Raw genomic sequence first — 27952 nt, 5'->3', positions numbered from 1 at the left:
ATCACCAAAATCCGTTGAAGCGTTCCAGAGTTATAACCTCATAAAGGGACAGTGGTCAGAATTGTAAAAAATTGGCCCGGTCATTAACGTGCAAAGCACCCTTGGGGTTAAGGAGTTAAATGAATCCTGTCTGTTATGCCCTCCAATCCAGCAGCATTCAGCTATGTGTGATTAAACTCCCTCCATTACCAGCTCTGTATAACATAATTTCAGTTAAATAAATGCTTTAAAAAAGCATTTCAAACCTCCACTTTGCCTATGCTAATGAGGGCTTAGACTAGTCAATTGGGCATTAGTTTCCCAGTCTAGTTAGCCCTCTATCCATGTTATAACATAATTTGCATGAGCGGCATCATTGCCAGTTATACAAATCTAGCACGTGTGCTGTTTATTCTGACTGCGTCTCCGAAATCAGGTTTCACTGGGGAAGCACAGTGGCTCAGTGGAAAACACTGCAGCCTTGCAGCGCTGGGGTTCTGGGTTCTAATCCCACCTTGGACAACATCTGCAAGGAGCTTGTATGTTCTCTCTGTGTTTGCGTGGATTTCCTCCGGGTACTCCGGTTTCCTCCCACATTTCAAAGACATACTGATAGGGAATTTAGATTGTGAGCCCCATTGGGGACAGCGATGATAATGTGTGCAAACTGTAAAGCACTGCGGAATATGTTAGCGCTATATAAAAATAAAGATCATTATTATTACCCCAACAGAGAGAAGACTGCAGCGTCTGATTGCTCCTTCTCCTGTGCTGAAAAGTAGCACTTCACCTTCTTTTTAAACGGTGTAAATTTCATTTGGCAGTAAAGTGGTTAATCGGCCTTGTTGGGAGCTAGGGCTCAAAGCTGAGCACGGTTAGCCACTCCTATCCCCTATATAATCTGGGTCCTGACTGTCACACATCGTCAGAGTAGCTTTTGCTGCATGGCTGGGACGATAGGTGTTGGTGGTTATATGAGTAATATAATAAAGCATTGATTTAACTGAATTATGTTATACAGGGAGGGAGTTTAATCCCACATACCTGAATGCTGCTGGATTGGAAGGCATGTTTCCCTTAAGGTCATGCCACAGCATCTCAATCAGATTAATGTCAGGACTTTGCACAGACCACTCCAAAGTCTTAATTTTGTTTTTCTTTAGTCATTCAGAGGTGGTCTTACTAATGAGTTTTGGATCATTGTTCTGCTGCATAACTCAAGTGTGCTTCAGCTAGAGGTCACAAACAGATGGCTGGACATTATCCGTTAGAATTTTTGGGTAGATGGCAGAATTCATGGCTCCACTTACACAGCAAGTCTTCCAGGTCCTGAAGCAGCAGAACAGCCAAAGACCATCACACTTGGTTTTCGTCTTGGAACGCTGCCATGCAGACCATTTTTGCCCAGTCTCCTTATGGTGAAGTCATGAACACTGACCTTAAGTGAGGCCTGCATTCCTTTGGATGTTGTTATGGGGTCTTTTATGATCTTTTGGATGAGTTGTCGCTGCGCTCTTGGGGTAATTTTGGTCGGCCAACCACTCCTGGGAAAGTTCACCACTGTTCCATGTTTTCGCCATTTGTGGATAATGGCTCTCACTGTGGTTCGCTGGAGACCCAAAGCTTTAGAAAAGGCTTTATAACCTTTTCCAAACTGATAGATCTCAATTACTTTGTGTCTCATTTGTTCCAGAATTTCTTTGGCTCGCAACTTGATGTCTAGCTTTGGAGGAGCTTTTGGTCTACTTCACTTTGTCAGGCAGGTCCTGTATAATTGATTTCTTGATTTCTTGATTAAGAACAGGTGTCACACTAATCAGTCCTGGGTATGGCTTGGGAATTTGAACTCAGCTTCCCAAAGATGTCATAAACCACAGTTAATTTTTGTATTAGGAGAGGGAAGGGAGACAATCATTCTTTCATGCAGAGCCTGGTAGGTTTGGATTTCTTTTTCCCTTAATAATAAAGACCTTCATTTAAAAACTGCATTTTGTGTTATCTTTGTCTAATATTTAAATTTCTTTGGTGATATGAAACATTTAAGTGTGACAAACATACAAAAAAATCAGAAATCAGGAAGGGGGCAAACACTTTTTCATACAACTGTAATTGTGCTAATTAGGGCTCTCTTCATCAAATATTTTAAAGCGTTTACCTTGTCTCAGATTTTATTCCAATAAGTCATCAAAATTTATATATAATGTATTCCACATGTAGAAATAATTATTGAATCTCTTAACCTTCCCAGCACATGCACCCCTGATGGTAACTGGCACTGTGAGCAGAACTCCTGTCTTATAAACTCAAGAATCATTGATGCCATTAATCAAGGTTTCTATGGGTAAGATAAATACAATGTAATAGTTTACATTTTTTATTCTGTAACCACGAACCCCCACCCCCCAGCATAATAAATGTAACTATCTTAATATTTTGTATAGGGTATCTCATAATTTTTTTTATTTGTAAACAAAAACAATTCTGATGTTGAATATTTTCATAATAATTTTCCATTTCCTTGTACAAAACCACAGATTCACTGACAATCTTACCAAAGTTATTGAGGCAAATGGTTTTCCCACAATGCAGATTTATTATTTTTTCACAGAATAGATAATAAAAGCCTAATCAAGGGGCATTCCACTGTATAGACCACTAGTGTTGAGCATTCCGATACTGCAAATATCGGGTATCGGCCGATATTTGCTGTATCGGAATTCCGATACCGAGTTCTGATATTTTTGCGATATCAGAATCGGAAGTGTGTGGTGCGTATGGTTCCCAGGGTCTGGAGGAGAGGAGACTCTCCTTCAGGCCCTGGGATCCATATTCATGTAAAAAATAAATAATAAAAATAAAAAATATTGATATACTCACCCCTCCGGCGGACCCTGGCTCTTAGCGGTGCCTCCGTTCCTAAGAATGCAGGGCGTGAAGGACCTTCGATGACGTCGCAGCTTGTGATTGGTCGTGTGAGCGGTCACATGAGCGGTAACGCGACCAATCACAAGCCGCGAAGTCATCGAAGGTCCTTCACTCTGCATTCTTAGGAACGGAGGCAGACGCTTGGACCGGTGAGAGCCGGGGCCGTCGGAGGGGTGAGTACGGTATATCAATATTTTTTATTTTTATTCTTTATTTTATACATGAATATGGATCCCAGGGCCTGAAGGAGAGTTTCCTCTCCTTCAGACCCTGGGAACCATTCCGATATTTTGTGTCCCATTGATATGCATTGGTATCGGGTATCGGTATCGACGATATCCAATATTTTTTATATACCGATACCTTTGCATATCGGAAGGTATCGCTCAACACTATAGACCACCATTGATTGCTAGAACAAGAGAAGCGAGCCCGCGATTCCCTATCATCACAAAGAACTCTTATGATTACATGATGAATGTCCATTGTGGGAAAACTTGTCTAAATAGTAACATTCTGGCTACCAAAAACCAGCCACCACTACGGTAAGCTTAGAAGCTTACTCCATAACAATTTATAATTTTGTTTAATGAAAGCTATCTAGTATTAACGGATAATCTTAAAGAAGTATTCCCATCTCCAAAATCCTATCCCAATAAGTTGTAAGTGTATAATAATAATAATACCATAATATTAGCAAATACCTCCAATTATAAATGTAGTATAGTTCTTTGCAATGTTGCTTACCCCATGTGCAGGGCATTACAGTAGCTTAGGTATCCATGGTTGCAACCACTAACAACTAACTGTCACTATGTGAGTCGATATAACCATGGATACCTATAACTACTGCAATGCCCTGCACATGAGGTAAGTGACATAGCAAATCAAAAGAACTGCACTACATTTCTATTTGAAGGTATTTGCTAATATTAATATTATTATTACACCTAATACATATTGAGCTAGGATCTAGGAAATGGGAATACTCCTTTAACCATCAATTTTAAAAGTCTTAATAACCCCTTTAAGGCATAGCTTCACAATAAAAAAATTGATGTTGCTTTTATTTCTATAGATGGAAGGCTGGCAATTATAGCCAATTTTGGGGTATGACACTGGATGAAGGAATTCAGTATCGACTAGGAACAACAAAGCCTCCTTCTTCTGTTATGAACATGAATGAGCTACATGTGAGTATATGATCCACAATGATAGTATTTAGTTAAGTAGCAGAATACTAAGCAGAATGTTGGGAAATATGAAAAAATAATCGTCATACGATGCAATAAAGATGATAATCTAGATCATTTTTGCATTGTTGTATACGATTTGACCATAATAATGAAATATTTCCTAAATCCCCATAGCAGTACAATGCAATCAGACTGCCGTCTTCCAATGTTAACATGCAGTTGGAATGTGCCCATTATTCTTCCGCCAGTCATAGCTCTTTCCTGAGATTGGGGTCAGCGTGTAATTCTTGGCAGATCCCAGGAGAAGAAGCACAATACACATGTGATTAAGCCAGTTTTTGCAGGGAACTTCCACTCAGGAAGTCCGGAGCCCACTCCACTCTGAATAAGTTGTAATGAAAAAAGAAACATTGCTTGCTACTGTTGTGTGAACCCCTCCTTTACTGTTCCTTTGGAGTAGAGAAAGGACAAGAGACTGGAAAATTCCTTGAGCTGGGAAAAATTAGGTCACACAGGACCCATAGGACTAAACCTTCTAACAGTCTGCCTATTTAGGAAATCCTTGTCTTTCCAAGTATATACGTCAGTGTAAATAGTTGAGATTTTATTAGACTAGGGCACATTTATTTTTGTATCTGATGGATTGAAGTGAAAGTGAAGATATTTAGGTCCTAAAAAGTCTACAAGAAGACTTTAATAAACATTGGGGGGGGGAATGGATCAAGTAAGTAATTTGCATCTAAAATGTTGCCACCATTTCTGGTATAAAGTAAGCCAAGTAATAGGTGGTGTACACTTGGGCACTGATTCATTGTTCTTTTTGTGCTTTTTAGAGGGGTTGAAAGCTTTGATTTGAGGCTTTTTTTATTTTTTGCGCCAAATTTATGACTTCTGTTTCATTTTTGTGCTAGTCTCTTTAGCTCTCTTTTAACATTTCTTTTGTCTAATTTCTTTAAGTTATCCTGCTGTCTGTCCTCATATTTTTGCTAGTATAATTTGCAGAAATTTGTCAATGTTTTATGAAATTTTGCACCTTTTCAGACTAATATTGAATCATTTTATTACGTTTTTAAAATAATACACATTAGTCTTCAACTGTGCAAAAACAAAATGTAGACAGATTATTCACTCTACTAGATTTTTTTTTTTTCAATGCATGTATTTGGGGTAAAAAAAATAATAATTTTTGCTATTGGGTTTCATTAAAAATTTTGCACCATTTGGCTTTTACAGACCATTTATTTCCTGACACATTTAACTTTGATATTGGACTGTTCTCATAAATCAGCTGAGAGGAGCACTAAAAAGGCAGATAAGAGTTGCAAACTCTGTCAGACCATCAGAATGAGTTCATTAAAGGACCCACAGTAAACTCATTCTGCAGCCGGCAAAAGCCAGTTCAACACAGAGGCTACAGAAGGCAAACAGTGCAAAATGTTTAATGAAAACCAATTGAAATATAATTATTTTCAGCCCTGGTTGCATACACTTATGTAAAAATTAAAAAAAAATCCCTACAGGTGGATATCCCTTTTAAACCCTTAACGACAAATACAATGCTCTGGAAGTGCGTTCCCGCAATGCGAAGTACATATATGCCTCTGCTATTCCAAGCCAACACACTGCATCGACCGAGTTAATAAAATTTGGTTTTACCCTGTTGACACAAAATGCTATTATAGTCTGATGTACTCTACACAACCTACACACATAGCACCACATTATAAATTCATACACCAGTAAAAGCAAAAGCATTATAGTCATTACTATAAGTATGCCAATAGGTAAATTCCTTAAGGGTTGTAGTTTCCAAAATGGGGTCACTTGTGGGATATTTTCACTGTTTAGGTACATCAGGGGCTCCCCAAACGCAACATGGTGCATGCACACCATTCCATCAAAGTATGCGATTCAAACGACCACTTCTTCCCTTCCGAGCCATGCCTTGCGCCCGAAAAGTAGTTTTCCACCTCATATGGGGTATCAGCGTACTCAGGAGAAATTGCACAACAATTATTGGGGTCCATTTGATCCTGTTACCCTTTTGAAAATAAAAAAAATTGGGGTTAAAAGAACATTTTTGTGGAAAAAGTGTGATATTTTTTTAATCTATTTATTTTTTTTATTTTCATGTCTTAATGTTATAAATTTATGTGAAGCAACTGGAAATTAAAGGTGCTCACCACACATTTAGATAAATTCCTTGGGGGGGTCTAGTTTCCAAAATAGGGTCACTTGTGGGGGGTTTCCACTGTTTAGGCACATCAAGGGCTCTCCAAACGCAACATGTTATCCGCTCTCGATTCCAACCAAGTTTGCTTTCAAAAAGTAAAATGATTCTCCTTCCCTTCTGAGCCCTGCCATGCGCCCAAACAGTAGTTTTCCCCACATATGGGGTAACGGCGTTCTCAGGAGAAATTGCAAAACAAATTTTGGGGTCCATTTTCTCCTGTTACTCTTGTAAAATTAAAAAATTGGGGAATAAAGTAAAATTTTTGTGGAAAAAAAAGAAAAATGTTAATTTTATTTTTCCACATTGCATGAATTCCTGTGAAGCACCTGAAGAGTTAATAAACTTCTTGAATGCGGTTTTGAGGACTTTGACAGGTGCGAATTTTAGAATGGTGTCTCTTTGGGGTATTTTCTGTCATATAGGCCCTTCAAAGTCATTTCAATTGTGACGTGGTCCCTAAAATAAATGGTTTTGGTAAATTTTGTTGTAAGAATGAGAAATTGCTGATCAACTTTTAACCTCTCTAACTTCCTAACAAAAAATATTATGTTTCAAAAATTGTGCTGATGAAAAGTAGACTTGTGGGAAATGTTATTTAGCAACTATTTTGAGTGACATAACTCTCAGGTTTAAGGGAATAAAAATGAAAAGTTTGAAAATTGCGAAATTCTCGACAAATTTCAGATATTTTCATAAATGAACGCACGTTGTATCAAACAAATTTTACCACTATCATGAAGTACAATATGTCATGAGAAAAAAAGTCTCAGAATCACTAGGATCCATTAAAGCGTTTCAGAGTTATTACCACATAAAGTGATGCTGGTCAGAATTAAAAAAGTTGGCCTGGTCAGGAAGCTGAAAACAGGCTGTGGGGGAGGGGTTAAGTAATGAATATTTCACAGTAGCATGTGCCATGAATGAAAGGTGAGCTGTTTCTAAAACATTTAGGATATAATTTGTTATCAAATTGTACCTGAATTTTTAAAATAAAGATGATTTTTTTTCTATAAAAATAATAGCTGCCATTTAGTAATTATCTACAAGTATATGTATTTATTATTGACTTCTTGACTCTAATCTGCAGGTGAACATGAACAATGACTTCCTTCCTACTAACTTCAATGCTGCGGAGAAGTGGCCGGGAATGATCCATCAGCCACTTGATCAAGGCAACTGTGCTGGCTCCTGGGCTTTCTCAACAGCAGGTAGGCTGCTAAAATATTTCAGTTCAGCCCGGACCACAATTGATAATTGCGCATTTCCCTAACAAATATATGTTGAATCTTTTATTCCTCTCTAGAAATGGTTAGATAAAATGTTGCACATAATTGCATTTTTTATTATTTTAGACGCCATAAGTAAATAAAGTAAGTTTTAGGGGACTAAAAGACCATTCAGGAAATGAAACGTGTGGCATCTTCATGCAGTTATATGGAATTACATAGTGTACTATTAAAAATGTATCAAAAATGTCCAAAGCTTAGTGATATTAGAGCATGTTTATGGTACATGCTCTGCCTCCTCTTCTTATAAAATCATCTATACACTAGACCAGAGGTGTACAGCTTGTCAGGAGCCAAATGTAGCCTGCAATGCCACTCTGTGCGGCCTCCAACCAACAGATCACATACACGCTTTTCTGTGTCTAGTGACTGCTCTTCTGATAGTGGCACTGAAACCTAGTAGCCAATGAAGGAAACTTGTCAACTTCCCAAACGCTGTTAATGCTTTAACCATGTTTTGCTACATGGAGAAAATTAAGTTGTAACCTCTATGTAGCCGTTCCCTTCCAGTCACTTGGATGGTGCAGAGGGCTGTTACAGTCACCGCTCGCTATATTATCATTCCTCCTGTGCCTTGATTGACAGCCTGCCCTGCACACACACACAACAGAGCAGTCTGTCAGTCAAGGTGCGGAAGGAGTGTTTATAGCGTGCTCATTGTCTCCTGAGTTCTGAGTGTTACAGCCCCCTGCTCTGCCCCGATGACTGGAAGCAAGTAGCTGAAGGGAGAGCATAACTTCATTTTCTCCCTACAACTGCTGCTCCAGTAAGGCAGCCAGGCATGATTTAAATATATTTTACCTCCAGATTACCACTATATCTGCAGGTAAATAGCGTTTTTGGAGTTGGCACACACTTTTGATGTGCCATAAATTTCTCAGATGGCACCCCTGACATTGGATAGTATTGAAGCCCCCAGCATTGGTTCAGTCTGACAATGTTGCTGCCCTAGACAGTGTCCTGCTGTAGAAGCTAATTTTAGACAATCCAAATGTGATGTGATATCTACACAATGTCACGCTGTGACGGTCTTCGGTAAGGAAGGGGGGCCTCAAACTGTCCCTGTGCTGTGGGTACTCTTAAAGGTAGAGAGGCCTGGGACTGATATATTAGTGTAAATACATACAAGTCAAACTGGGATAACAAAAAGCATCTTACGTACAAAAACACTCACCAAGAGTAGAGAGGAATGGAAGGATAGGAAGGTACAAACCAAATGGGAATAGGATAATGGAGAATGCATACACCCAAAAACAACAGACAACAATTTCAGCACACCAACTCCAGCAAGATAGAAGACAAAACTTTCACAGGCAGGGATAGGAAGGTCTGGGCAAGTTTTATAGAGAGAGAAAATGAGCTGGTTAGGAGCAGCTGTGAGATAGAGCTGCATGACTCTAACCAGCATACAAAGAGTCATTAACCTGTTCAGCACCAAAGGAAACAAAGTCCATTTAATATGAGGAACAAAACACACAGGTTAAATGGAAGACCTGCGATTCGCAGTACGTAAAGATCACCTAACCCCAGATCTCGTGATACACTGGCAGTAAAATCTAGATTTTAGTTTACATAATTATATATTATTGTAATTGCACGTATATATCTGTCTTTTCACAGGCGTTGCTTCTGATAGGCTCTCCATTCAGTCTATGGGGCACATGACTCCTGCTCTGTCCCCGCAGAATCTACTGTCATGTGATACAAAAAATCAGCAAGGATGTCGAGGAGGACGTGTAGACGGGGCATGGTGGTATCTGAGAAGGCGAGGGTGTGTGAACCAAATAGATCTCAATTAATTTTATGTGGTTGCATATGTTTTATGTCCATTTATTGCAAACCTTTCTTTCCTCATTTCCAGTTTCAAGATGTTAAAAAATATGTATTTTCTCCATACAGGGGAAAAAAAGAATGATTTACAGTAGTAGGATTTACACAAGCTGTGATCTTAAGAGTAGTCTAGCCAGGTGTATTAGCTATAATCATATTATGATCATCACATAGGAATGGTGAAAAACAAAATAAACCCTAGCAACAGGACAATTAGTAAAAAGGCTTCCAAAAATATTTTCACGTATCATATACTGTTTCATACAGAATCATATTGGACACCCGGGCCATCACGACTGATAATGACATTGTGGGATTTATAGATTATTGTTCTGCTTCTGAAGAGATATCTCCTAGGATGAGAATTTTAAACAATAGATTTTTTATAAATGTTTCTATGGTTTGAATATTCTGGTATGTAACTAAATTCTATTTCAGGATTGTAACAGAGGACTGTTATCCATTTGTGGCTCCTAATACAAATGGACCTCCTGCCTCTTGCATGATGCATAGTCGTTCCATGGGGCGAGGAAAAAGACAGGCTACTAACAACTGCCCAAACCCATATGCGTCTTCTAATGAAATCTACCAGTCCACACCTGCTTATCGCTTGGCATCCAGTGTAAGTTGGCTTTCAGTGAGTTTCAGTATTGGTATTTAGTTCATCAACAAGTTAATGTGGCCTAGAGTGTTTTGGAGGCGAAGAAAAGTGTACATGAATTTGAAGCAAACTGAGTTGTTTCACTGTCTGTGTCACACACCTGGACCGTGGAACCACTGTGCCATGAGCCAGGCTTACCCAGGAGGGGTATGGCTAACTTATTACCTGGTCTTCGCTAGAGCTCCTGATGGTGGAGTTAGACTTGCGCTGCAGTTATCCACCAGGTACCACTCCTGGGCAGTCCCCAGTACTGCGGAAGCTGACCCCAATGGCAGGAGAGGAGTCGGATACTGGTATAACAGATATCGGAGCTGGTACAGATGGAACAGATTCTGAATCACCAGCAGGTACGGACTGGGGCTGAAATTCAGCCCTGGCATTTGAAATCACACAGGCCCATGTTGTCCCCGTCCCCATGAACCAGATGGGACATATTACTAATATTACCCTGGATGGAGGAAAGGAAGATTTTATACAAGACCAACATTTCTAATGATATCTGTGGCCTGCTGGGGTAAGTGACAGGGTCAGCAACTTTGTACTCAGTCACAACTCTTAACAGTATGGGTGTCTTGAGAACACCGATTCTGTTATAAATGCAGCAGACAAGGCAGCCCATGACCAGACAGGCCCTTCTGGCATTTGCCAGAATTGCCAAATGGCCAGTCCGGCCCTGATCACCAGACAGGACTGACACTGGTCCTAGTGCAGACAACACGGGTTTCAGGAACAGGTTCAGGTTCAGACAACACGGGTCTCAAGGACAGAGACCTGGCAACATTAGATGCACACACACTAAGTAGGGAAACTATCCTACCTACTCTGGAGGGTGCCTTATATACCCAATGCCTCCCAGCTATTGGCTAGGGGCATTTCCAAAATGCATGTGCTGCCCCTTTATGAGTTGCATGGAGACCCGCAGAATGTGCACAAGCCCAAGATAGTAGGAAGCCACATCAGGGAATAGAGACACCGCTGAGTGGCCAGGCGGTGAGTATGCCGGCGTCCCTGTTGGGAGGAGTGAGAGGTACCACGTAGGGATGCCGGCATTGGTGTTACAATCTGCTTATGGAAATCATTTATAGTTTAGCACTATCTTTGGCGCTGTACATTGTTGCATACAGTAACACGTAGATTAGTAAAAATCACTTTAGATGATAAGGGGGCCCATTACCCCCTCCAAAGCAGGGGGGGGGGAATTGTGCTTTATGATGAGCTACGTACCGTTCTTGCACAGGGGCTATCTCCTGACTATGTCTGCAAGTGGCACTGAGCAAGTGCTTTTTTGACAGAGACCTATATTCATTAGATAAGTCAGCTGAAATGGCCAATTTTGACCATAACTAAAGTTACAGTGAAGTGAATGTTGTTTTAACTGATGACCAACCAATCAATGTCTGCTATTATCCAAAACACCAAACAATGATAATTCTGCATCATTCAGCATTGGCTGCATCATCCGGCTAAAGAAATTCCATCACAGCCCGTGCAGTCTGAGATTTTTTTTCCTGCTTCCAAACAACCACTCGTCCGACTATAATCAGTCATTGATCCCTGATGATCTAATGTCTGGGGAGCCTTAAATATTAGACTGGGTGTTTTTGCATCACAAAGAAAGGATGCTAATAAAATTAATATATAACCAGGAGTAAATTGTCTATAGAAAAGTAATTGAAATGGGAAGTATCAGTGTTTAGCATGATGAATCCTGTGTTAATGGACAATCTGTAATGATAGAACAGTAAATACAATGTTAGCTGTGACAATATTGGCACAATCATGAACTCATTATCCCATTTATTTCTGGCAGGAAAAAGATATAATGAAAGAGATATTTGACAATGGTCCAGTGCAAGGTAGGTAATGTATAGGATCAGTAGCATAATGCTGTCCAATAAAATACTAAGGGCTATTTCTATTGTATTATGTGTGTGTATATGAGTGTAAATTAAGAATAATATTACTACAACCATGGCTTGCACTGTATTGGTTCTTTGTGATTGCCATTTTATGAGACTATTTTGGCTTGCAATCCTTATATTGAAGAGGAAAGAGTTTGTCATAATTGGTGACAATGTCAAAAGGAGGTTCTGCAGCAACTGAGGTGTGATCTTGCTACTTTATCTGATCATTCTCAACATCTTTTAATATTCTCATAATTTACAGATAATGTTACATTACCCCATATATTCAAGGTCAACCTAAAGACTACAGTGGCTTTGGTATATGCATAGACATGAAGACCAGATGTCATCCTAGTTTTTACATCAGGGACATTATTGCATGAAATAACCATTAATGAAGGTTATATCTATATTTAAAGTTAATAAATAACTTTGGACTTATTTAGATTTATTATTTACATTTATTGAAAATTATATAAAATGTGTATGAAGTGCAAAGTTCACCATAGTTTGTGCTAATAACATAACAAATAACCTCATGCACGTGATAGCCACACTGTGAACTTTTCTAAATGTCATTGTTCTCTAATTTCCTAGCAATTATGGAAGTGCATGAAGACTTCTTTATGTATCAGAGTGGCATCTATAGACATATTCCAGTGATGGCTGGAGAACCCGAGCGATTCCGTCGTCACGGCACACATTCAGTTAGAGTTATTGGGTATGTAGCGGGTTTAATCATTTCGATTGGTGGTTGTGAATGCTAACAGTATTTTTTATGACATTTGTAGAGAATTTTTTTGCATTGAATATAGACAATTGATCGTGCTACAAACTTATGTTATATTTGTGGGATTGACCTCTCATAAAATCTTGAAAGACATATTCCCAAAAGTTTAATTGTCTGTAATGCCAATCAAAGCCCCCTCTGTGATAGTGTAACAAGAGCGACCGGGGTGGTAGTCATGACCGAGTCCATTAAAGCAACAGTCCATAAGCACCCTGGCCCCTTGCACATGGAAAGACAGATAAAGTCCCGGTCCTGCAGCACAGTCAGTTACCTCTATCATAGGATTGCTCTCCGTGCTGGAAACACAGGTCATGATTCGGTCCAACGTTAGAAAACTTTTAATGAACAGGAGGTAACATGAGGAGAATAAAGTAATGCTTCCTGCACTATCCCTGCAACTTCGTGATCCGGTCCAGCATCACCAGCTCCCATCTGGGTTTGGGAGCCACCAAACTCCTTCTGGGGATGGTCCCACAATGCTAGGGCCCGTACACACTGCCCGGCAGTCCTTGACAGTCAGTGTTCCCTTCGACTGGGGTATCCTCTGCTCCTGGCAGTGGAGCATGTTCTGCCTCGGGCAAACTTGCCCAGGCTCTGCTCAAGAAACAGGAAATTCTTCTCCTGTAAACCTGTGGGAACGGCCCATTTTTTAACTCCTTCTATCCCTAATCTCAACATATGCAACAGATATCATGTTCAGTACAGTTTACACAATATGGGAACTTACATAACACATTGCATTGGTAACACAGTAATACATAGCATTAACACAGGGGTGAACAATTGGGGTGCCGCATGGGACACACGTGCCCACCATATAGGAGAGAGGAGGCAAATGAGGGTCCCCGCCACCTCCTTACAATAGTAGCAGATTTTGAGTCACGTGATAATAAATCAATCTTTCCTGAACTTTCAGAAGTACAGTACTTGGATAATTTCCTGAGATCAGTTTTCTGCATTTTCCCATCTTATAAACTAATATCATTTTCCTAGGACCCCCGACCCCTGAAACTGTCACCGATCCTTAAAATGAAGGGTGGGTTTTCCTGCACATTGGATGGCAGGACACAGTGAAGGTGATGTAGTACTAAAATCAGGTTTCATTGAGGGCTCAGAGGTTGGACTCTGACCCACCATGAAGTGATGGTGTATCCTAGCCAGAAGAGGAACATCCAGTCCTTATATATAAAACAAAAATATCTGTTTGTAAGGAAACCTTTGCTTTGCTGTCCTGTCTTAGTAAATTTTGATGCAGGATAATTACAGTTAGCCTGAGGACACTGTAGTAGAATCTCCATGGTGGCTGCACAGCTTTGATGATGGAATGTATCAAGTATTTGGGAAAATGAGAAATGGTAAAGTAAACTTGGCTAGCATTGTGCCCCCACTGAATACATAGCAATGTTTAGCAGGATGCAGAACAGTACTGTGTACCGTATTTATTTATGGATATGTATTTTCACTAGGGGATTAACAAAATAAGCTTTTTACATTTTTTTGTATCCTTAAAAAACAGTATGCTGAAACATAAAAACAAAACATTTTAAAAAATTAAAGTGGTATTTCCAGAACCACAAATTATCACCTATCCATGGTATATAGGATATCTCACTGATCGCTGGGGGGTTTGATCTCTGGGATCCCCAATGATCCTGAGATTTGGGCCCTGCAGAGTCCCTTCTTGGATGTAGCATAGATGCACATGCTTAACCTCTGCTCCTTTTATTGTATATGTGACTGCTGGAGAAGGTCGAGTACAGTACTCTATTTCATGCAGATGGAGCGCCCCCATGGGGCCGTGGGGTACTCGGTACCAGGTCCTACGGTTCACAAGGGGATGTCACGGTGGCTGACCCGGTCCATGGCCCTGGGATGTCCGTGTAAAAGGGAAAGGTCTTTAAGGGGAATGTTCGTGACGCCACCTGTGGTATTCGGTCAGGGTGACCGACGCTGCTTTAAGGGGTCCGCTGGGGTGATGTTATGGCAGCTAGATGGTATACCTTCCCACAGGTGAAGTATATCCCCAGGGCTTCCCGGTGTGTAGATGGTGGATGGTGAGAGGTGCAGAGAAGAACAAGGACACAAGGTTGCAGTCTCTTTACCTTTACTGAAGACTCCAGCATCCACAGTCCAGGGCACCAGATCACAGGGCAGGCAGAGTCCGGCCGGTTTGGAGGCAAGTCCAGAGTCCCCTTGTCCAGGTGGAAATCAATAGCCTTCCCTAGCGCTACAGTGTTGTAGTTCCTTACTGCCTAAGGCTTCACATAATTTCCTCACAGATGTAATGTCTCTCTCTCTGTGCCCCGTGTAGGATAGGACAAACCCGTATGACTGGTGGCTAGAGGCTGTTTATAGGGACTCTATCACGCCCCAGCCTCCACAGTTTGCCACCGTGCCTCCTGGGTGTAGGGCGGACAGGTAACTTGCAATTAGCTGTCCTGCCGGTCTCTGGAGCAAGGCATAAAGGATCGTTGCTCCCTCGGTGTTCCGGCTACCGGGATTCTGCGCCCCAGAAGGAGGCAGCCTGTGTAGGGCTGGTCCCCTTCTGGTATCCTCTCCTTTGCTACGACTTCCTTCACGCTTGCTGCAATACAGTTCTGCCATCTGAATGTCTCTTTCTGGGAGCTGCAGCTCTGAGGGCATGCACAGCTCCTTTTGACCCTGTGTCCACCTCAGACTACTGTCTGGAGCGTTATAACTTTCCCTACAGACTACCAGTTATATATATATGGGGAGTGACCTAATAAATAGGAGCAAGAGCTCCCCCTGGTGGCCTGGAGTGTGAAATGTGTTGCATGTTTGTGATACCTGGATGCAGTTGTCCTTCTTTGCCTCCAAATGTAACACCACTCTCCCCTAGAGGAAAATGATATTACTGCAACGACCAGGACCCTGGGGCGCTGCACAGACCAATAGTCAGTCCCAGGTCTTAAATTGCAGAGGGACCAAGTAGTCAGAGCCCCAACGATCAGTAAATTAACTTTGTCTGCATGGCCGTTTCTAACCATGTCTTTCTTTTAGAAAAGAGAGCTTTTTTTAGGTAGCTCCCACCCAATGGGAACTGAAATTCAACCAATCTAAATTCTACCCTGCCCTTTCATAAATCCCACTGATGACAATCTTTAGAACTATTGAGCTTAGAGATTATATTCCTGACAGCAGAGGTGGCTCAAAGTGTTTGTATCATAAAGGCAAGCACGGTGCATATTGGCTACTATAGCTTGAATGTCATAAAACAAGGTGGTCTAAGATTATGCAAGGGTTGATTGAAATTAATATCCCTGTGGTCTACGATAGTGAATGGGTCCAGCAGGTTACTCATCTCACCAATATCCGGTAAAGTGACTGCTGCCTTTGGCACGTGTTACATTTTCAGCACTAAACTATTGGAATGCCAAGTTACTCCAGCCATACACAAGCAAAATTAGCAGAAATTACATATATAGATATTATGCTGCATTTTAGGTTTTAGCATTTCATAAAATTTAGTTCTTCAAAATGTATTTGGAAAGGATTTTTATACAAGTAATCTTGGTGTCCCTGAATTTAGAGGAAGGGAGAGGCAGGAAAATTAAAATGATCTCCTGAAGGGATAAGGGGACATGTAGTGCCTTGTCCTGAACTCTTCTCTCCACCCAAAGGAGACTCCAACACATCCTGTACTAGCCTTACTGTGCTGGCCAGGCTGGTGCCAAGTTTGTGATGTCTAGCCAAAGATAGTAGTGACCGTAAAGGGCAGGTAGGGTAAGCAACACAATTAATAAGGAAAGAGATGCTGGTGCAATACCGTGAACTGGATGAGACGTGTAGTGAAAAATGTATACAGTGTGTGTCTCAGCTGTATGTGATTATGATAGAAGGACGGGAGAGGAATTACAGAGTTCACATGACACATTATTTGTGGAGTGACCTTGCTAATTTGTGTCTCACTAAATTCCACACACTGCTCAGGAATGCCGCAGCTATGGCGGTCTGTAATCTTACCTCTGGCCCAGATCTTGATCATATCACTAGCTGTGCAATGTTTCTATAGGGGCATGGTGCCCACTTTCTGTACAACCATCTCTTTTCTACCCATGGTAGATAAAAAAATAATTTCTATATACCGTAAATGAAGCTAGAATAAGTATGTCCTAGATATTTGCAAACAAAAAATATATTATTATAAAGGACTGCATACAAAAAATATCTGCCCCCATCTAAATATCATGGTGATGCTGAAGCATTGATATTGTGCTCTTTTTAATAGAATTTCAACAAGACTAACTGGAAAGCCATCAAAACAAAGAGCAAAGCTGACAGGTCTACGAAGCTCATTGACCATGTGAAGACTCTTTGTAGATTGACTTTTCTCTTTTAAATGCCATCTACAGCATTGAGTTTCCTTCATTCTTATTTGTGATAATTGGAAACTCACAGCACAGAAAGTCTCCATATATCTGCAGCCATAAGGTGCATTTACACATCCCAACTCGCTGAGTTAAGATCTTACCGATTGTTAACATGCTTGAAGGTTGGCGGTCATGTAATAGACTGTGGACTGCACCTGGTGATGCACATAGAACTGTCAGCAATATAGATCATTCTGTGCGCATAGACTGCCAATTATCTCAACAGACCAGTAGCTGTTTACCATGGACGATTTGCTGCCGAGTATGATGATCTTTTGGACAAACCTAAAGATCATTTCACCTTTTTTGGTTTGCTAATTTGCCGGATGATTGGCAGCCTGTTTACATTGCATCATTATCAGGATTGCTCTTTCCCAATAATCGTGAAGTGTTAATGCCCCTTTAGGTCTGATTCAGATATAAGATAGAATAATTTTTCATCAGTTGTGCTGGATTCAGTTTTCATTCATTTTTGGTCCATGTGTCTTGTTTTAATCATCAGTGTGGAATCTATTTTTTTTTTCTCATATGCAAAAAATTCAAAATTTCAAGCCTCTCCTAAATAGTAAAAAGCAGACAGCACTCGGATGACACGCCAATGGCGTCTGTGTGCTGTCCATTTTATTCACAGACCCATTGATTTTAATGGGCAAGTTTGATCCAGGATTAAGATAGAAATGGCAACGTCTTTCTTTTTTTTGTCAGACAATCAGTCTGCAGAAAAATGTGGTCATGAAAATAGTCTAAAAAATATAATGGGTATGTGTTATATCTGCGAAAAACACATTACACAAATACACAATGCAAAATATGTACTTTGGCAAGAATATTGCACATGGTGTTCAAAAAATATATATTTGACTATCTTTTTCTGTCTTTACCAGGTGGGGAGAAAGTATGACTCTTAATGGACGTGTACAGAAATACTGGGTAATATAACATATAGCAATTTATGAAGATATAAGTGCAATAGATGGCGAGTTGCTTTAATTTCACTAAATGTATAATGTACGCAGCAATAAGTCTGCCATATACATCAGTAGATATATCAAAGTAGCTGCCATCACTCCTCCTTAGTTTCTGGATAATACTGGCAATCTTGGATTTGCTGCATCTAAGGCTATGTGCACACGTTTTGGATTTTGCTGCGGATCTGCAGCTGCGGGTCCACAGCAGCTTTCCATGCGTTTACAGTACAATGTAAACCTATGGAAAACGCAATCCGCCATTTACGGATTTCCATGTTAATGAATTGCAATGTATCCATAAAAAAAGCATTTTTTTTTGCGCATCCATAGACTTAAGCCTCATCCGACACTTGGAAAAAAATAGTGCATACTGCAAATTTTATTTTTCACACGCAGATTCAGTTAGTGAAAAAAAACACGCTTATCTGCTCTGTCTCATTGTATAACATTTGTCCATGTACTATACGTTTTTTCACGGACAGCACTTGGTCCTAAAATACCATCTTGTGAGCCTACCGCAAAGGAAGGGGTCTCAAGTGCCAATTCTTTCCTATTAATTTGTGTAGTTTATGTTCCTTACTCATGTCCCTTTTTTGTCCTATTTAGTTGGCTGCTAATTCTTGGGGCAAGGACTGGGGAGAAGATGGATATTTCCGTATCGTTCGTGGCGAAAATGAGTGTGAAATAGAAACTTTCGTAGTTGGAGTTTGGGGAAGAATCAGTATGGAAGATGTTTCACACAAGAAATAATGATATCAACAAAAGTACAAGACTTCGTTAAAATTGTAACAGGCAAACAGTGGGATGTATGTTGCTCTTTACCTCCAAATATGTCCACTGCCCAATAAGTGGATGTCCTAGGTGCCTGGGTGTGTAGATCACACAAAAGGAGGGTACATTATCAGCTTGATGTGAGGGATATGATTCCCAGGCCATCTACCCACAGTAATCACAGCACACAGACACTGGAAACATGATGATAAATGATATGATATATCAATATCATTGACTATTTCACCCACCATTCAGATGTTCTCCTCAACACATCCCGTACACATCTGAGCTATCACCTGAGAAGTACCTTCTCTATCTAGAATTCTGCTGCTGACACATCAGTTTTATCACTATTCTCTAGATAAATGGCCACAGCTCAGGATGAGGGCAGGACATAATTACTGACCCTGTGGTGCTGACACGGGAGATTCACAGCCTGTGGCTTTAGAGGGGATAACAGTGCACATAATCCTATAAGCTCTACAGGGATCAAAGGCGTATTGTTTGGGGGTATATACCGGGGGCACGCAGGCCTGTGAACCTGTCATAGACAGACATTTCCCTCCGGGGCCAAAAATTGCGAGAGGATTGAGGCTTCCATATAGAGGTCACTTAATGGAATAAAGCTAAATATCATTAGGCCCAATGATACTGTGTGTTGATCTGATCTGTATATACATCTGTAAGATACCGGATGCTTTGTATACCACATTATCATTCACATTCCACTAACCCCCAAATACTATTTTTGTAATTCAAAGCTCACTTTTATTAGAAGCCTAAATTGTAATGTATAAAAACTTGAAATGTGAAATCTATTTATTAATATGTTTATATATAAAGATCGTTTCTATCTATGCTCCCCCATACAATTGGATTTCTATCATATATTAGGTAATAATATGATAAATGATGACATTCTGAACATTCCAGTCTGAATAAAAATATTGTTTTCCACGAAACGTGCAAAATGGTGTTCTTAATGAAAAAAATACTACAAAATAACATTTTGATTCATATAACTAAGGTTAGCACCAGTTGGCCCAGGAAGACTACCTATAATTATGCATACTGTCTCCTTTCATGTGATCCTACGATACTTTGATGTGTGTAGACATTTGCTGTTCAGAGGCAGAGAGAGCACGCATAGGCATTTCTGTGTTCATATCCTGAGCATTGGTCTGTGAAATATCGTCTTTGCTTCATAAACAGTTGGTCACTTTGATGAGTAACCTCTGTGTTTGGTGTTAGAGGGCCCTAAAGGTCACATGCCACCCTTTGTGGCATCCCACGGCCCATCCTTGCTATCTTTTGTGCACTAGCCGTGCCAGACATTCTATGACAAAGACATGCACAGACAGTTTATGTGGTCTCCATGGAACTTTTCACAAGCTCTACAGTGCTACTTTTCCCAGAAGGAGGGTTGAATATTTCAATATTCCTTTCTTTTTTTTTTTCTTTTTATTACATATTAAGGGGCAAATATATTATTGTAAAAGGTTCCAATGGTAGCAAATCTTCACATTGCTACTGGAATAATGGCAAATCTTGCTATTTTTTGGGAAACTCCTCACCAGCTTTCAAAGGAGCCCTGGTTTAGAGACACTGACCTAAATGGAAACAGGTGTAAGTATATCACGAAGCTCAAAGATTCTGAGTTAGAAAAGTCACAGAGAAGTCCAAATTCCCATCCAGTTCCTACCATCGAATCGCATGTAAATCAGCAATATAATATGGAACTCAGAAGCAGAAGATTGAGAAGAGATAACAATAGAGGAGTTACTCCGATATAAACCAAATAATTTTATACTACAAGATTATCATGAACAAGCCCTCCTATGAATGCTTGCTTCACAATCATGATTCAGTCTATGAAAAGGCTACACAAAAGATCATGGTTCTCGGCAGCACATCGTCCTGAGGACCAGCACTATTAAATACAATGGCAGCTTATGCGCACTGGCCAACCAAATCAACCAACCAAATTGTTTAGGACGCATCTGAAGCTGGTTTGGCATGTGAAACAACTACAGACAGGCTTCCTTAACAGTTCTACAAGGGGGGTAAGGTATGTACACACTGAGTGAGCAAAAAGCAGATAACATCAGTAATAGTAGTTGTGTATGTACACATAGGGTGTACATGAGGCAGCTAAATCCACTAATGGGGGTAGTGTATGTACTTACAGGGTGTACTTGCAGTAGATAAATCCACTAATGGTAAGGAATGTACACACAGGGTGTGCTTGCAGCAGAAAAAGCCACTACTGAGGGACGGGTATGTACACATTGGGTGTACATAAAGTAGATAACATCACTAAAAGGGGTTGTGCATGGTAGATAAAGCACCTAATGGGGGTAGTGTATGTACAAACGGGGTGTACATGCAGCATATAAAGCTACTAATAGGAGTAGAATATGTGCACACGCAGCAGATAAAGCCACCAATAATGGTAGGGTATTTTCACACAAAGTGTACATGCAGCAGATAAAGCAAGTAATTGTGGTAGTGTATGTGCACATAAGGTGTGCATGCAGTTGATAAAACCACTGAGTTTTATAGTACCATTCTTGTAGATGAGATTTTATTTAAAAAATATACACTGCTCAAAAAAATAAAGGGAACACTAAAATACCACATCACAGATCTCACTGAATGAAATATTCCAGTTGCAAATCTTTATTCATTGCATAGTGGAATGTGCTGAGAACAATAAAACATAAAAATGACCAATGTAAATCAAAATTAATATCCTGTGGAGGTATGGATTTGGAATGATACTCAAAATCAAAGTGGAAAATCAAAATACTGCTGATCCAACTTTAAGGAAAAAATGCTCAGTAGCGTGAGTGGCCTTCACATGCCTGTATGACCTTCCTACAATGACTGGGCATGCTTCTGACGAGGCGGCAGATGTTTTCCTGATGGATCTCCTCCCAGACTTGAATTAAAGGATCATTCAACTCCTGGACAGTCTGTGGTGAAATGTGGTGTTGGTTGATGGAACAAGACATGATGTCCCAGATGTGCTTGATTGGATTGAAGTTCAGGGAATGGGCAGGCCAGTCCATATCATCAATGGCTTCAACATGCAGGAACTGCTGACACACTTCAGCTTCATGAGGCTAGCATTGTCATGCATCAGAAGGAACCCAGGGCCCACTGCACCTACATATAGTCTCACAATGGGTCTGGGGATCTCTCCCCCGGTACCTAATGGCAGTCAGGGTACCTCTGGCTAGCACATGGAGGGCTGCGTGGCCCTCCAAAGAAATACCTCCCCAGACCACTACTGATCCACTGCCAAACTGGTCATACTGGAGGATGTTGCAGCCAGCAGAACGTTCTCCACATCATCAAATCTGCCAATCTTGGTGTTCTCTAGAAATTGCCAATCGCCCTACATGGTGTTGGGCTGTAAGCACAACACCCAATTGTGGATGTTGGACTCTCATACCACCCTCATGGAGTCTGTTTCTGACAGTTTGAGCAGACACATGGATATTAGTGGCCTGCTGGAGGTCATTTTGAAGGGCACTGGCACTGCTCCTCCTGTTCCTCCTTGCACAAAGGAGGAGGTAGCGGGCCTGCTGCTGGGTTGCTGCTGCTCCTCCTGTTCCTCCTTGCACAAAGGAGGAGGTAGTAAGCCTGCTGCAGGGTTGTTGCCATCCTGTGGCCCCATCCATATCTCCTTGTGTACTGGCTGTCTCCTGATATCTGCTCCATGCTCTGGACACTGTGCTGATAGACACAGCTACCCATCTTGCCACAGCTTACATTGATGTTCCTTTTCTGAAATGCTGTGTTACTTCCATGACAAATGTAATGGGACATACACTTTCCAAAAAGTTCAATTTTTCTCTTGTCAATCCACAGAGCATTCTCCCAAAAGTCTTGGGGATCATCAAGATGTTATCTGCCAAAGCTGAGACAAGCCTTTATGTTCTTATTGCTCAGCAGTGGTTTTCATCTTGGAACTCTGCCATGCAGGTAATTTTTGCCCAGGTCTCTTTCTTATGGTGGAGTCATGAACACTGACCTTTACTGAGGCAAATGAGGCCTGCAGTTCTTTGGATGTTGTAGTGGAGTCTTTTGTGACCTCATGGATGGGTCATCACTACACTTTTGGGGTAATTTTGTTCGGCTGACCACTCCTGAGAATATTGACCACTGTTCTATGTTTTCACCATTTGTGGACAATGTCTCTCACTGTGGTTCGCTGGAGTCCTATATCTTGAGAAATGGCTTTAGAACCTTTTCCAGACTGATAAATCTCAGTTACTTTGTTTCTCATTTGTTCCAGAATTTGTTTGGATAGCGGCATGATGTCTAACTTTTGTGAATCTTTTGATCTACTTCACTCTGTCAGGCAAATCCTACTTAAGTGATTTCTTGATTGAGAACAGGTATGGCAGTAATCAGGCCTGTGTGTGTCTAGGGAATTTGAACTCAGCTTTCCAAAGATGTAATAAACCACAGTTAATTTATGTTTAAAGAGGGGTGGGGGGGGGGGCAATCGCTTTTCCACACATGGTCCTGTAGGTTTGAATTATTTTTCCCTTAATAATAAAGACCTTAATAAAAACTGCATTTTGTGTTTACTTGAGTTATCTTTGTCTAATATTTAAATTTGTTTGGTGATCTGAAACATTTAAGTGTGACAAACCTGCAAAAGAATCGGAAATCAGGAAGGCAAACACTTTTTCACACAACTGTATACCTTCAATGGCAGGAAACCTCCAGCATATAATGCTATATATGGGATATTTTAACTCAATACATTTATGTAAAAAATAATTAATTAAACCTACAACGTGCACAACAATATTTAGGTGGACATAATGTGGTGCTCTGCTTAAGTATTCACCAGTATGGCTTCTGACAGGTCACTAACCCCTCAGTGACCTGCCCCGTATTTTACGTAATGAATGTTATATATATATATATATATATATATATATATATATATATATATGTATATAAAAAATTGTCTCCACGATCCGATAGCTGCTACTTGCTAGAGAAAAAAAATTGCCTCTTCCAAGATAGCGGCGCCTGCGCAGTAGCGTCTATCGGATGGCCGATAGATGCTACTGCACAGGTGCGGCCAGTGCTATGTTAGGCTGGGTTCGTATTAGCATTTCTGTGCGCAGGGTATGATCCGCATGTGTACATATCTTTAACATGGTGTACGCAGGGACATGCGCTTGCATGCGTTCGCATGCTTCGTTTCGTGGTGTGCGGCGTTGTCCAGCGAACGCAACATGTTGCGTTTTTTTAAGGCATCAAATATTGTGCAATCATGCACATGATTGCAGATGAGTGCGTAAGAAAATGCATTACTGTCTATGGGAATGTATTGGCAAGCAAGTACATGCGTACGCATGCGTTCAATACGCATGCGTACTTTAGACTGCGCATGTCAAGGAAATGATGTCACCATGTCCACCATGCGTATAAAAAATGCAAACGCAGGCCAAAACGAATTTAAACACATGCACATGCAGCTTTTTTTTGCGTCATGCGTAAGATGTTGTGGAGGCGTAAGCATGCGTTTGTATGCCTTTTGGCATGCGTTTGCGCATGCAGATGATACGCTGCGCACAGAAACGCTAATGTGAACCTAGCCTTAGTGGAGACAAATTTTTTTCTCTAGCAAGATGGCACCGCCTGTGCAGTAGCAGCTATCAGTGATCTGATAGCTACTACTGTGCAGGGGCTGTCATCTTGGAAGAGGACATTTTTTTTTCCTCTAGCAAGATGGCGCCATCGATGCCTGCACAATAGCAGCTAGCAGCAATCGCCGATAGCTGCTACTGCGCAGGCACGACTGGCATCATTTTCAAACTGATTTTTTTTAATGAATTTATGGATACCATCAAAAAGAATAATTAAATGCACATTCCACAGGTGATCATGCTGCAGCGCACGCCCCGCCGCCTGCCTGCAGAAGGCGATTTAAAAAAAAAATATATATATATAATATTCATTATGTAAACTAGGGGGCAGGTCACTAAGGGATCAGTGACCTGTCGTAAGCCATACTGATGAATACCTAACCAGAGCACCACATGAAACCCTCCCACAGGCCACCCGGAGCACCAGCATATTATTAACTCAAAAATGAAAATAAAGATTAAATAACAACCACAAGACGGATTGCATGATCCAAGGTATCATTTTATTTAATATAACTGTGACAACCTGACATTGTAGGTTACTGTGCACATTCCTGCTGGAAGGTTCCCTTTAAAGGGAATCTGTCACCTCACCACATTTGACCTACCTAAACTAATAATACGGGCACACAGGTTATACAGTGGAATGCTGAAAAAGTCCTACCGGTGTGCCTCATATCAGATGCCTTGTTGTTGATAAACTAATTTTTATCACTTTATATACATGAGCTCTTCCAGCCTATGGGGAGGATGCTGCCTGGAGATAACTCTGCCTCCAGAGCTTGTTTTAGATGAAGGAGATACCAGTGTGATGTGTAATGGTTTCCAGTGTTACCAGTGTGATGTGTAATGGTTACCAGTGTTACCAGTGTGATGTGTAATTGCCGCTCTCTGCTCTCCTGATAACTGACACATCTGCAGGTTTCTCTCAGCTTTATCTTCCATCTCACAGGCAGACAGGCTTATAATATTGTTGCAATACAGCAGAGCTCAGAGAGAAGCAAAAAACAAAAAATGTGTTTGCAAGAAGACAAATTTAATTTCTAGTGTTATGTGTTGGTTACTTGTCTTACTTGTAAAGTCCCCTTTCATGTAAAACAAGCTCTGGAGGCAGAGATATCTTCCAGGCATCGTCCTACCTAGAGCCTGGAAGACATAATTTACCTAAAGTGACAAAAGATGATTTCTCAACAAATCATCTGATATGAGGCACACAGTCATCACTCTCCTTAGCAGTGAGCATATTATTAGCATATTATTAGTTTAGATAGGTCAAATGTGGTGAAAGATTTCCTTTAAATGTATCTCGTATACTATGGTAATATCACCTCATGTGTTGCTGTACACATTTCATACACCTAACATAATAGAGTCAGCATTTATTACAATTACCAGTTGTCAATAAGATTAGTCAGACACACACAGGATCCCCTTTTCACCAGCATAGTCAATCATGATGCCAACTGATGAGTAACTAGCTCAATGATGGTGACTGATGCAGTATCTAAATACACTGCTCAAAAAATAAAGGGAACACTTAAACAACAGAATATAACTCCAAGTAAATCAAACTTCTGTGAAATCAAACTGTCCACTTAGGAAGCAACACTGTTTGATAATCAATTTCCCATGCTGTTGTGCAAATGGAATTGACAACAGAAGGAAAATATTGGCAATTATCAAGACACACTCAATAAAGGAGTGGTTCTGCGGGTGGGGACCACAGACAACATCTCAGCTTTCTGGCTGATGTTTTGTTCACTTTTGAATGTTGGTTGTGCTTTCACACTCGTGGTAGCATGAGACGGACTCTACAACCCACACAAGTGGCTCTGGTAGTGCAGCTCATCCAGGATGACACATCAATGCGAGCTGTGGCAAGAAGGTTTGCTGTGTCTGTCAGCGTAGTGTCCAGAGGCTGGAGGCGCTACCAGGAGACAGGCCAGTACACCAGGAGACATGGAGGGGGTCGTAGGAGGGCAAAACCCAGCAGCAGGACCACTATCTCAGCCTTTGTGCAAGGAGGAACAGGAGGAGCACTGCCAGAGCCCTGCAAAATGACCTCCATCAGGCCACAAATGTGCATGTGTCTGCAAAGTGGTTAGAAACTGACTCCATGATGATGGTCTGAGTGCCCGAAATCCACAGATGGGGGTTGTGCTCACAGCCTAACACCATGCAGGACACTTGGCACTTGCCACAGAACACCAGGATTGGCAAATTCGCCACTGGTGCCCTGTAGTGTTGAGCGATACCATCCGATACTTGAAAGTATCGGTATCGGATAGTATCGGCCGATACCCGAAAAGTATCGGATATCGCCGATACCGATACCCGATACCAATACAAGTCAATGGGACACCAAGTATCGGAAGGTATCCTGATGGTTCCCAGGGTCTGAAGGAGAGGAAACTCCCCTTCAGGCCCTGGGATCCATATTAATGTGTAAAATAAAGAATAAAAATAAAAAATATTGATATACTCACCCTATGACGCGCCCTGGTTGTAACCACCAGCCTCCGTTCATAAGAATGAGCGCTTGAAAGTCCTTAGATGACGTCGCGGCCTGTGATTGGTCGCGGAGCGGTCACGTGACTGCAACGCGACCAATCACAAGCCGCGACGTCATCTAAGGTCTTTCAAGCGCTTGAAAGACCTTAGATGACGTCACGGCTTGTGATTGGTCGCGTTGCGGTCACGTGACCGCTCCGCGACCAATCACAGGCCGCGACGTCATCTAAGGACTTTCAAGCGCTCATTCTTATGAACGGAGGCTGGCGGTTACAACCAGGGCGCGTCAGAGGGTGAGTATATCAATATTTTTTATTTTTATTCTTTATTTTACACATTAATATCGATCCCGATACCGATTCCCGATACCACAAAAGTATCGGATCTCGGTATCGGAATTCCGATACAGCAAATATCGGCCGATACCCGATACTTGCGGTATCGGAATGCTCAACACTAGTGCCCTGTGCTCTTCACAGCTGAAAGGTTCACAATGAGCACATGTGACAGACGTGACAGAGTCTGGAGACGCCGTGGAGAGTGATCTGCTTGCCACATCCTTCAGCATGACCGGTTTGGCAGTGGGTCAGTAATGGTGTGGGGTGGCATTTCTTTGGAGGGCCACACAGCCCTCCATGTGCTCGCCAGAGGTAGCCTGACTCCCATTAGGTAACGAGATAAAATCCTCAGACCATTGTGAGACTATATGCTGGTGCAGTTGGCCCTGGATTCCTCCCAATGCAGGACAATGCCAGAACTCATGTGGCTGGAGTGCCAGCAGTTCCTGCAAGATGAAGGTATTGAAGCTATGGACTGGCCTGCCCAT

General features: G+C 41.2%; 1 protein-coding gene across 1 annotated transcript in view; it reads left to right on the top strand.

The window, feature by feature from the left end:
- Positions 1-19899, top strand: part of TINAGL1 (tubulointerstitial nephritis antigen like 1) — a 69933-nt gene extending 50034 nt beyond the window's left edge. Inside the window, exons 4-12 of the mRNA XM_077296055.1 lie at positions 2228-2320; positions 3983-4097; positions 7421-7541; positions 9240-9390; positions 9888-10071; positions 11921-11966; positions 12612-12735; positions 18080-18125; positions 18770-19899. Of these exons, the coding sequence (XP_077152170.1) occupies positions 2228-2320; positions 3983-4097; positions 7421-7541; positions 9240-9390; positions 9888-10071; positions 11921-11966; positions 12612-12735; positions 18080-18125; positions 18770-18913 (1024 nt within the window). The 3' untranslated portion in view covers positions 18914-19899. The remainder of the gene's footprint in view (positions 1-2227; positions 2321-3982; positions 4098-7420; positions 7542-9239; positions 9391-9887; positions 10072-11920; positions 11967-12611; positions 12736-18079; positions 18126-18769) is intronic.
- The last annotated feature ends 8053 nt before the right edge of the window (positions 19900-27952 follow it).

The sequence above is a fragment of the Ranitomeya variabilis genome, chromosome 3, assembly GCF_051348905.1.
Source record: "Ranitomeya variabilis isolate aRanVar5 chromosome 3, aRanVar5.hap1, whole genome shotgun sequence".
In the NCBI taxonomy this organism is placed as follows: domain Eukaryota; kingdom Metazoa; phylum Chordata; class Amphibia; order Anura; family Dendrobatidae; genus Ranitomeya; species Ranitomeya variabilis.
Note: the sequence above shows the minus strand (reverse complement) of the source record. Positions and strands in the feature narration are given on the sequence as shown.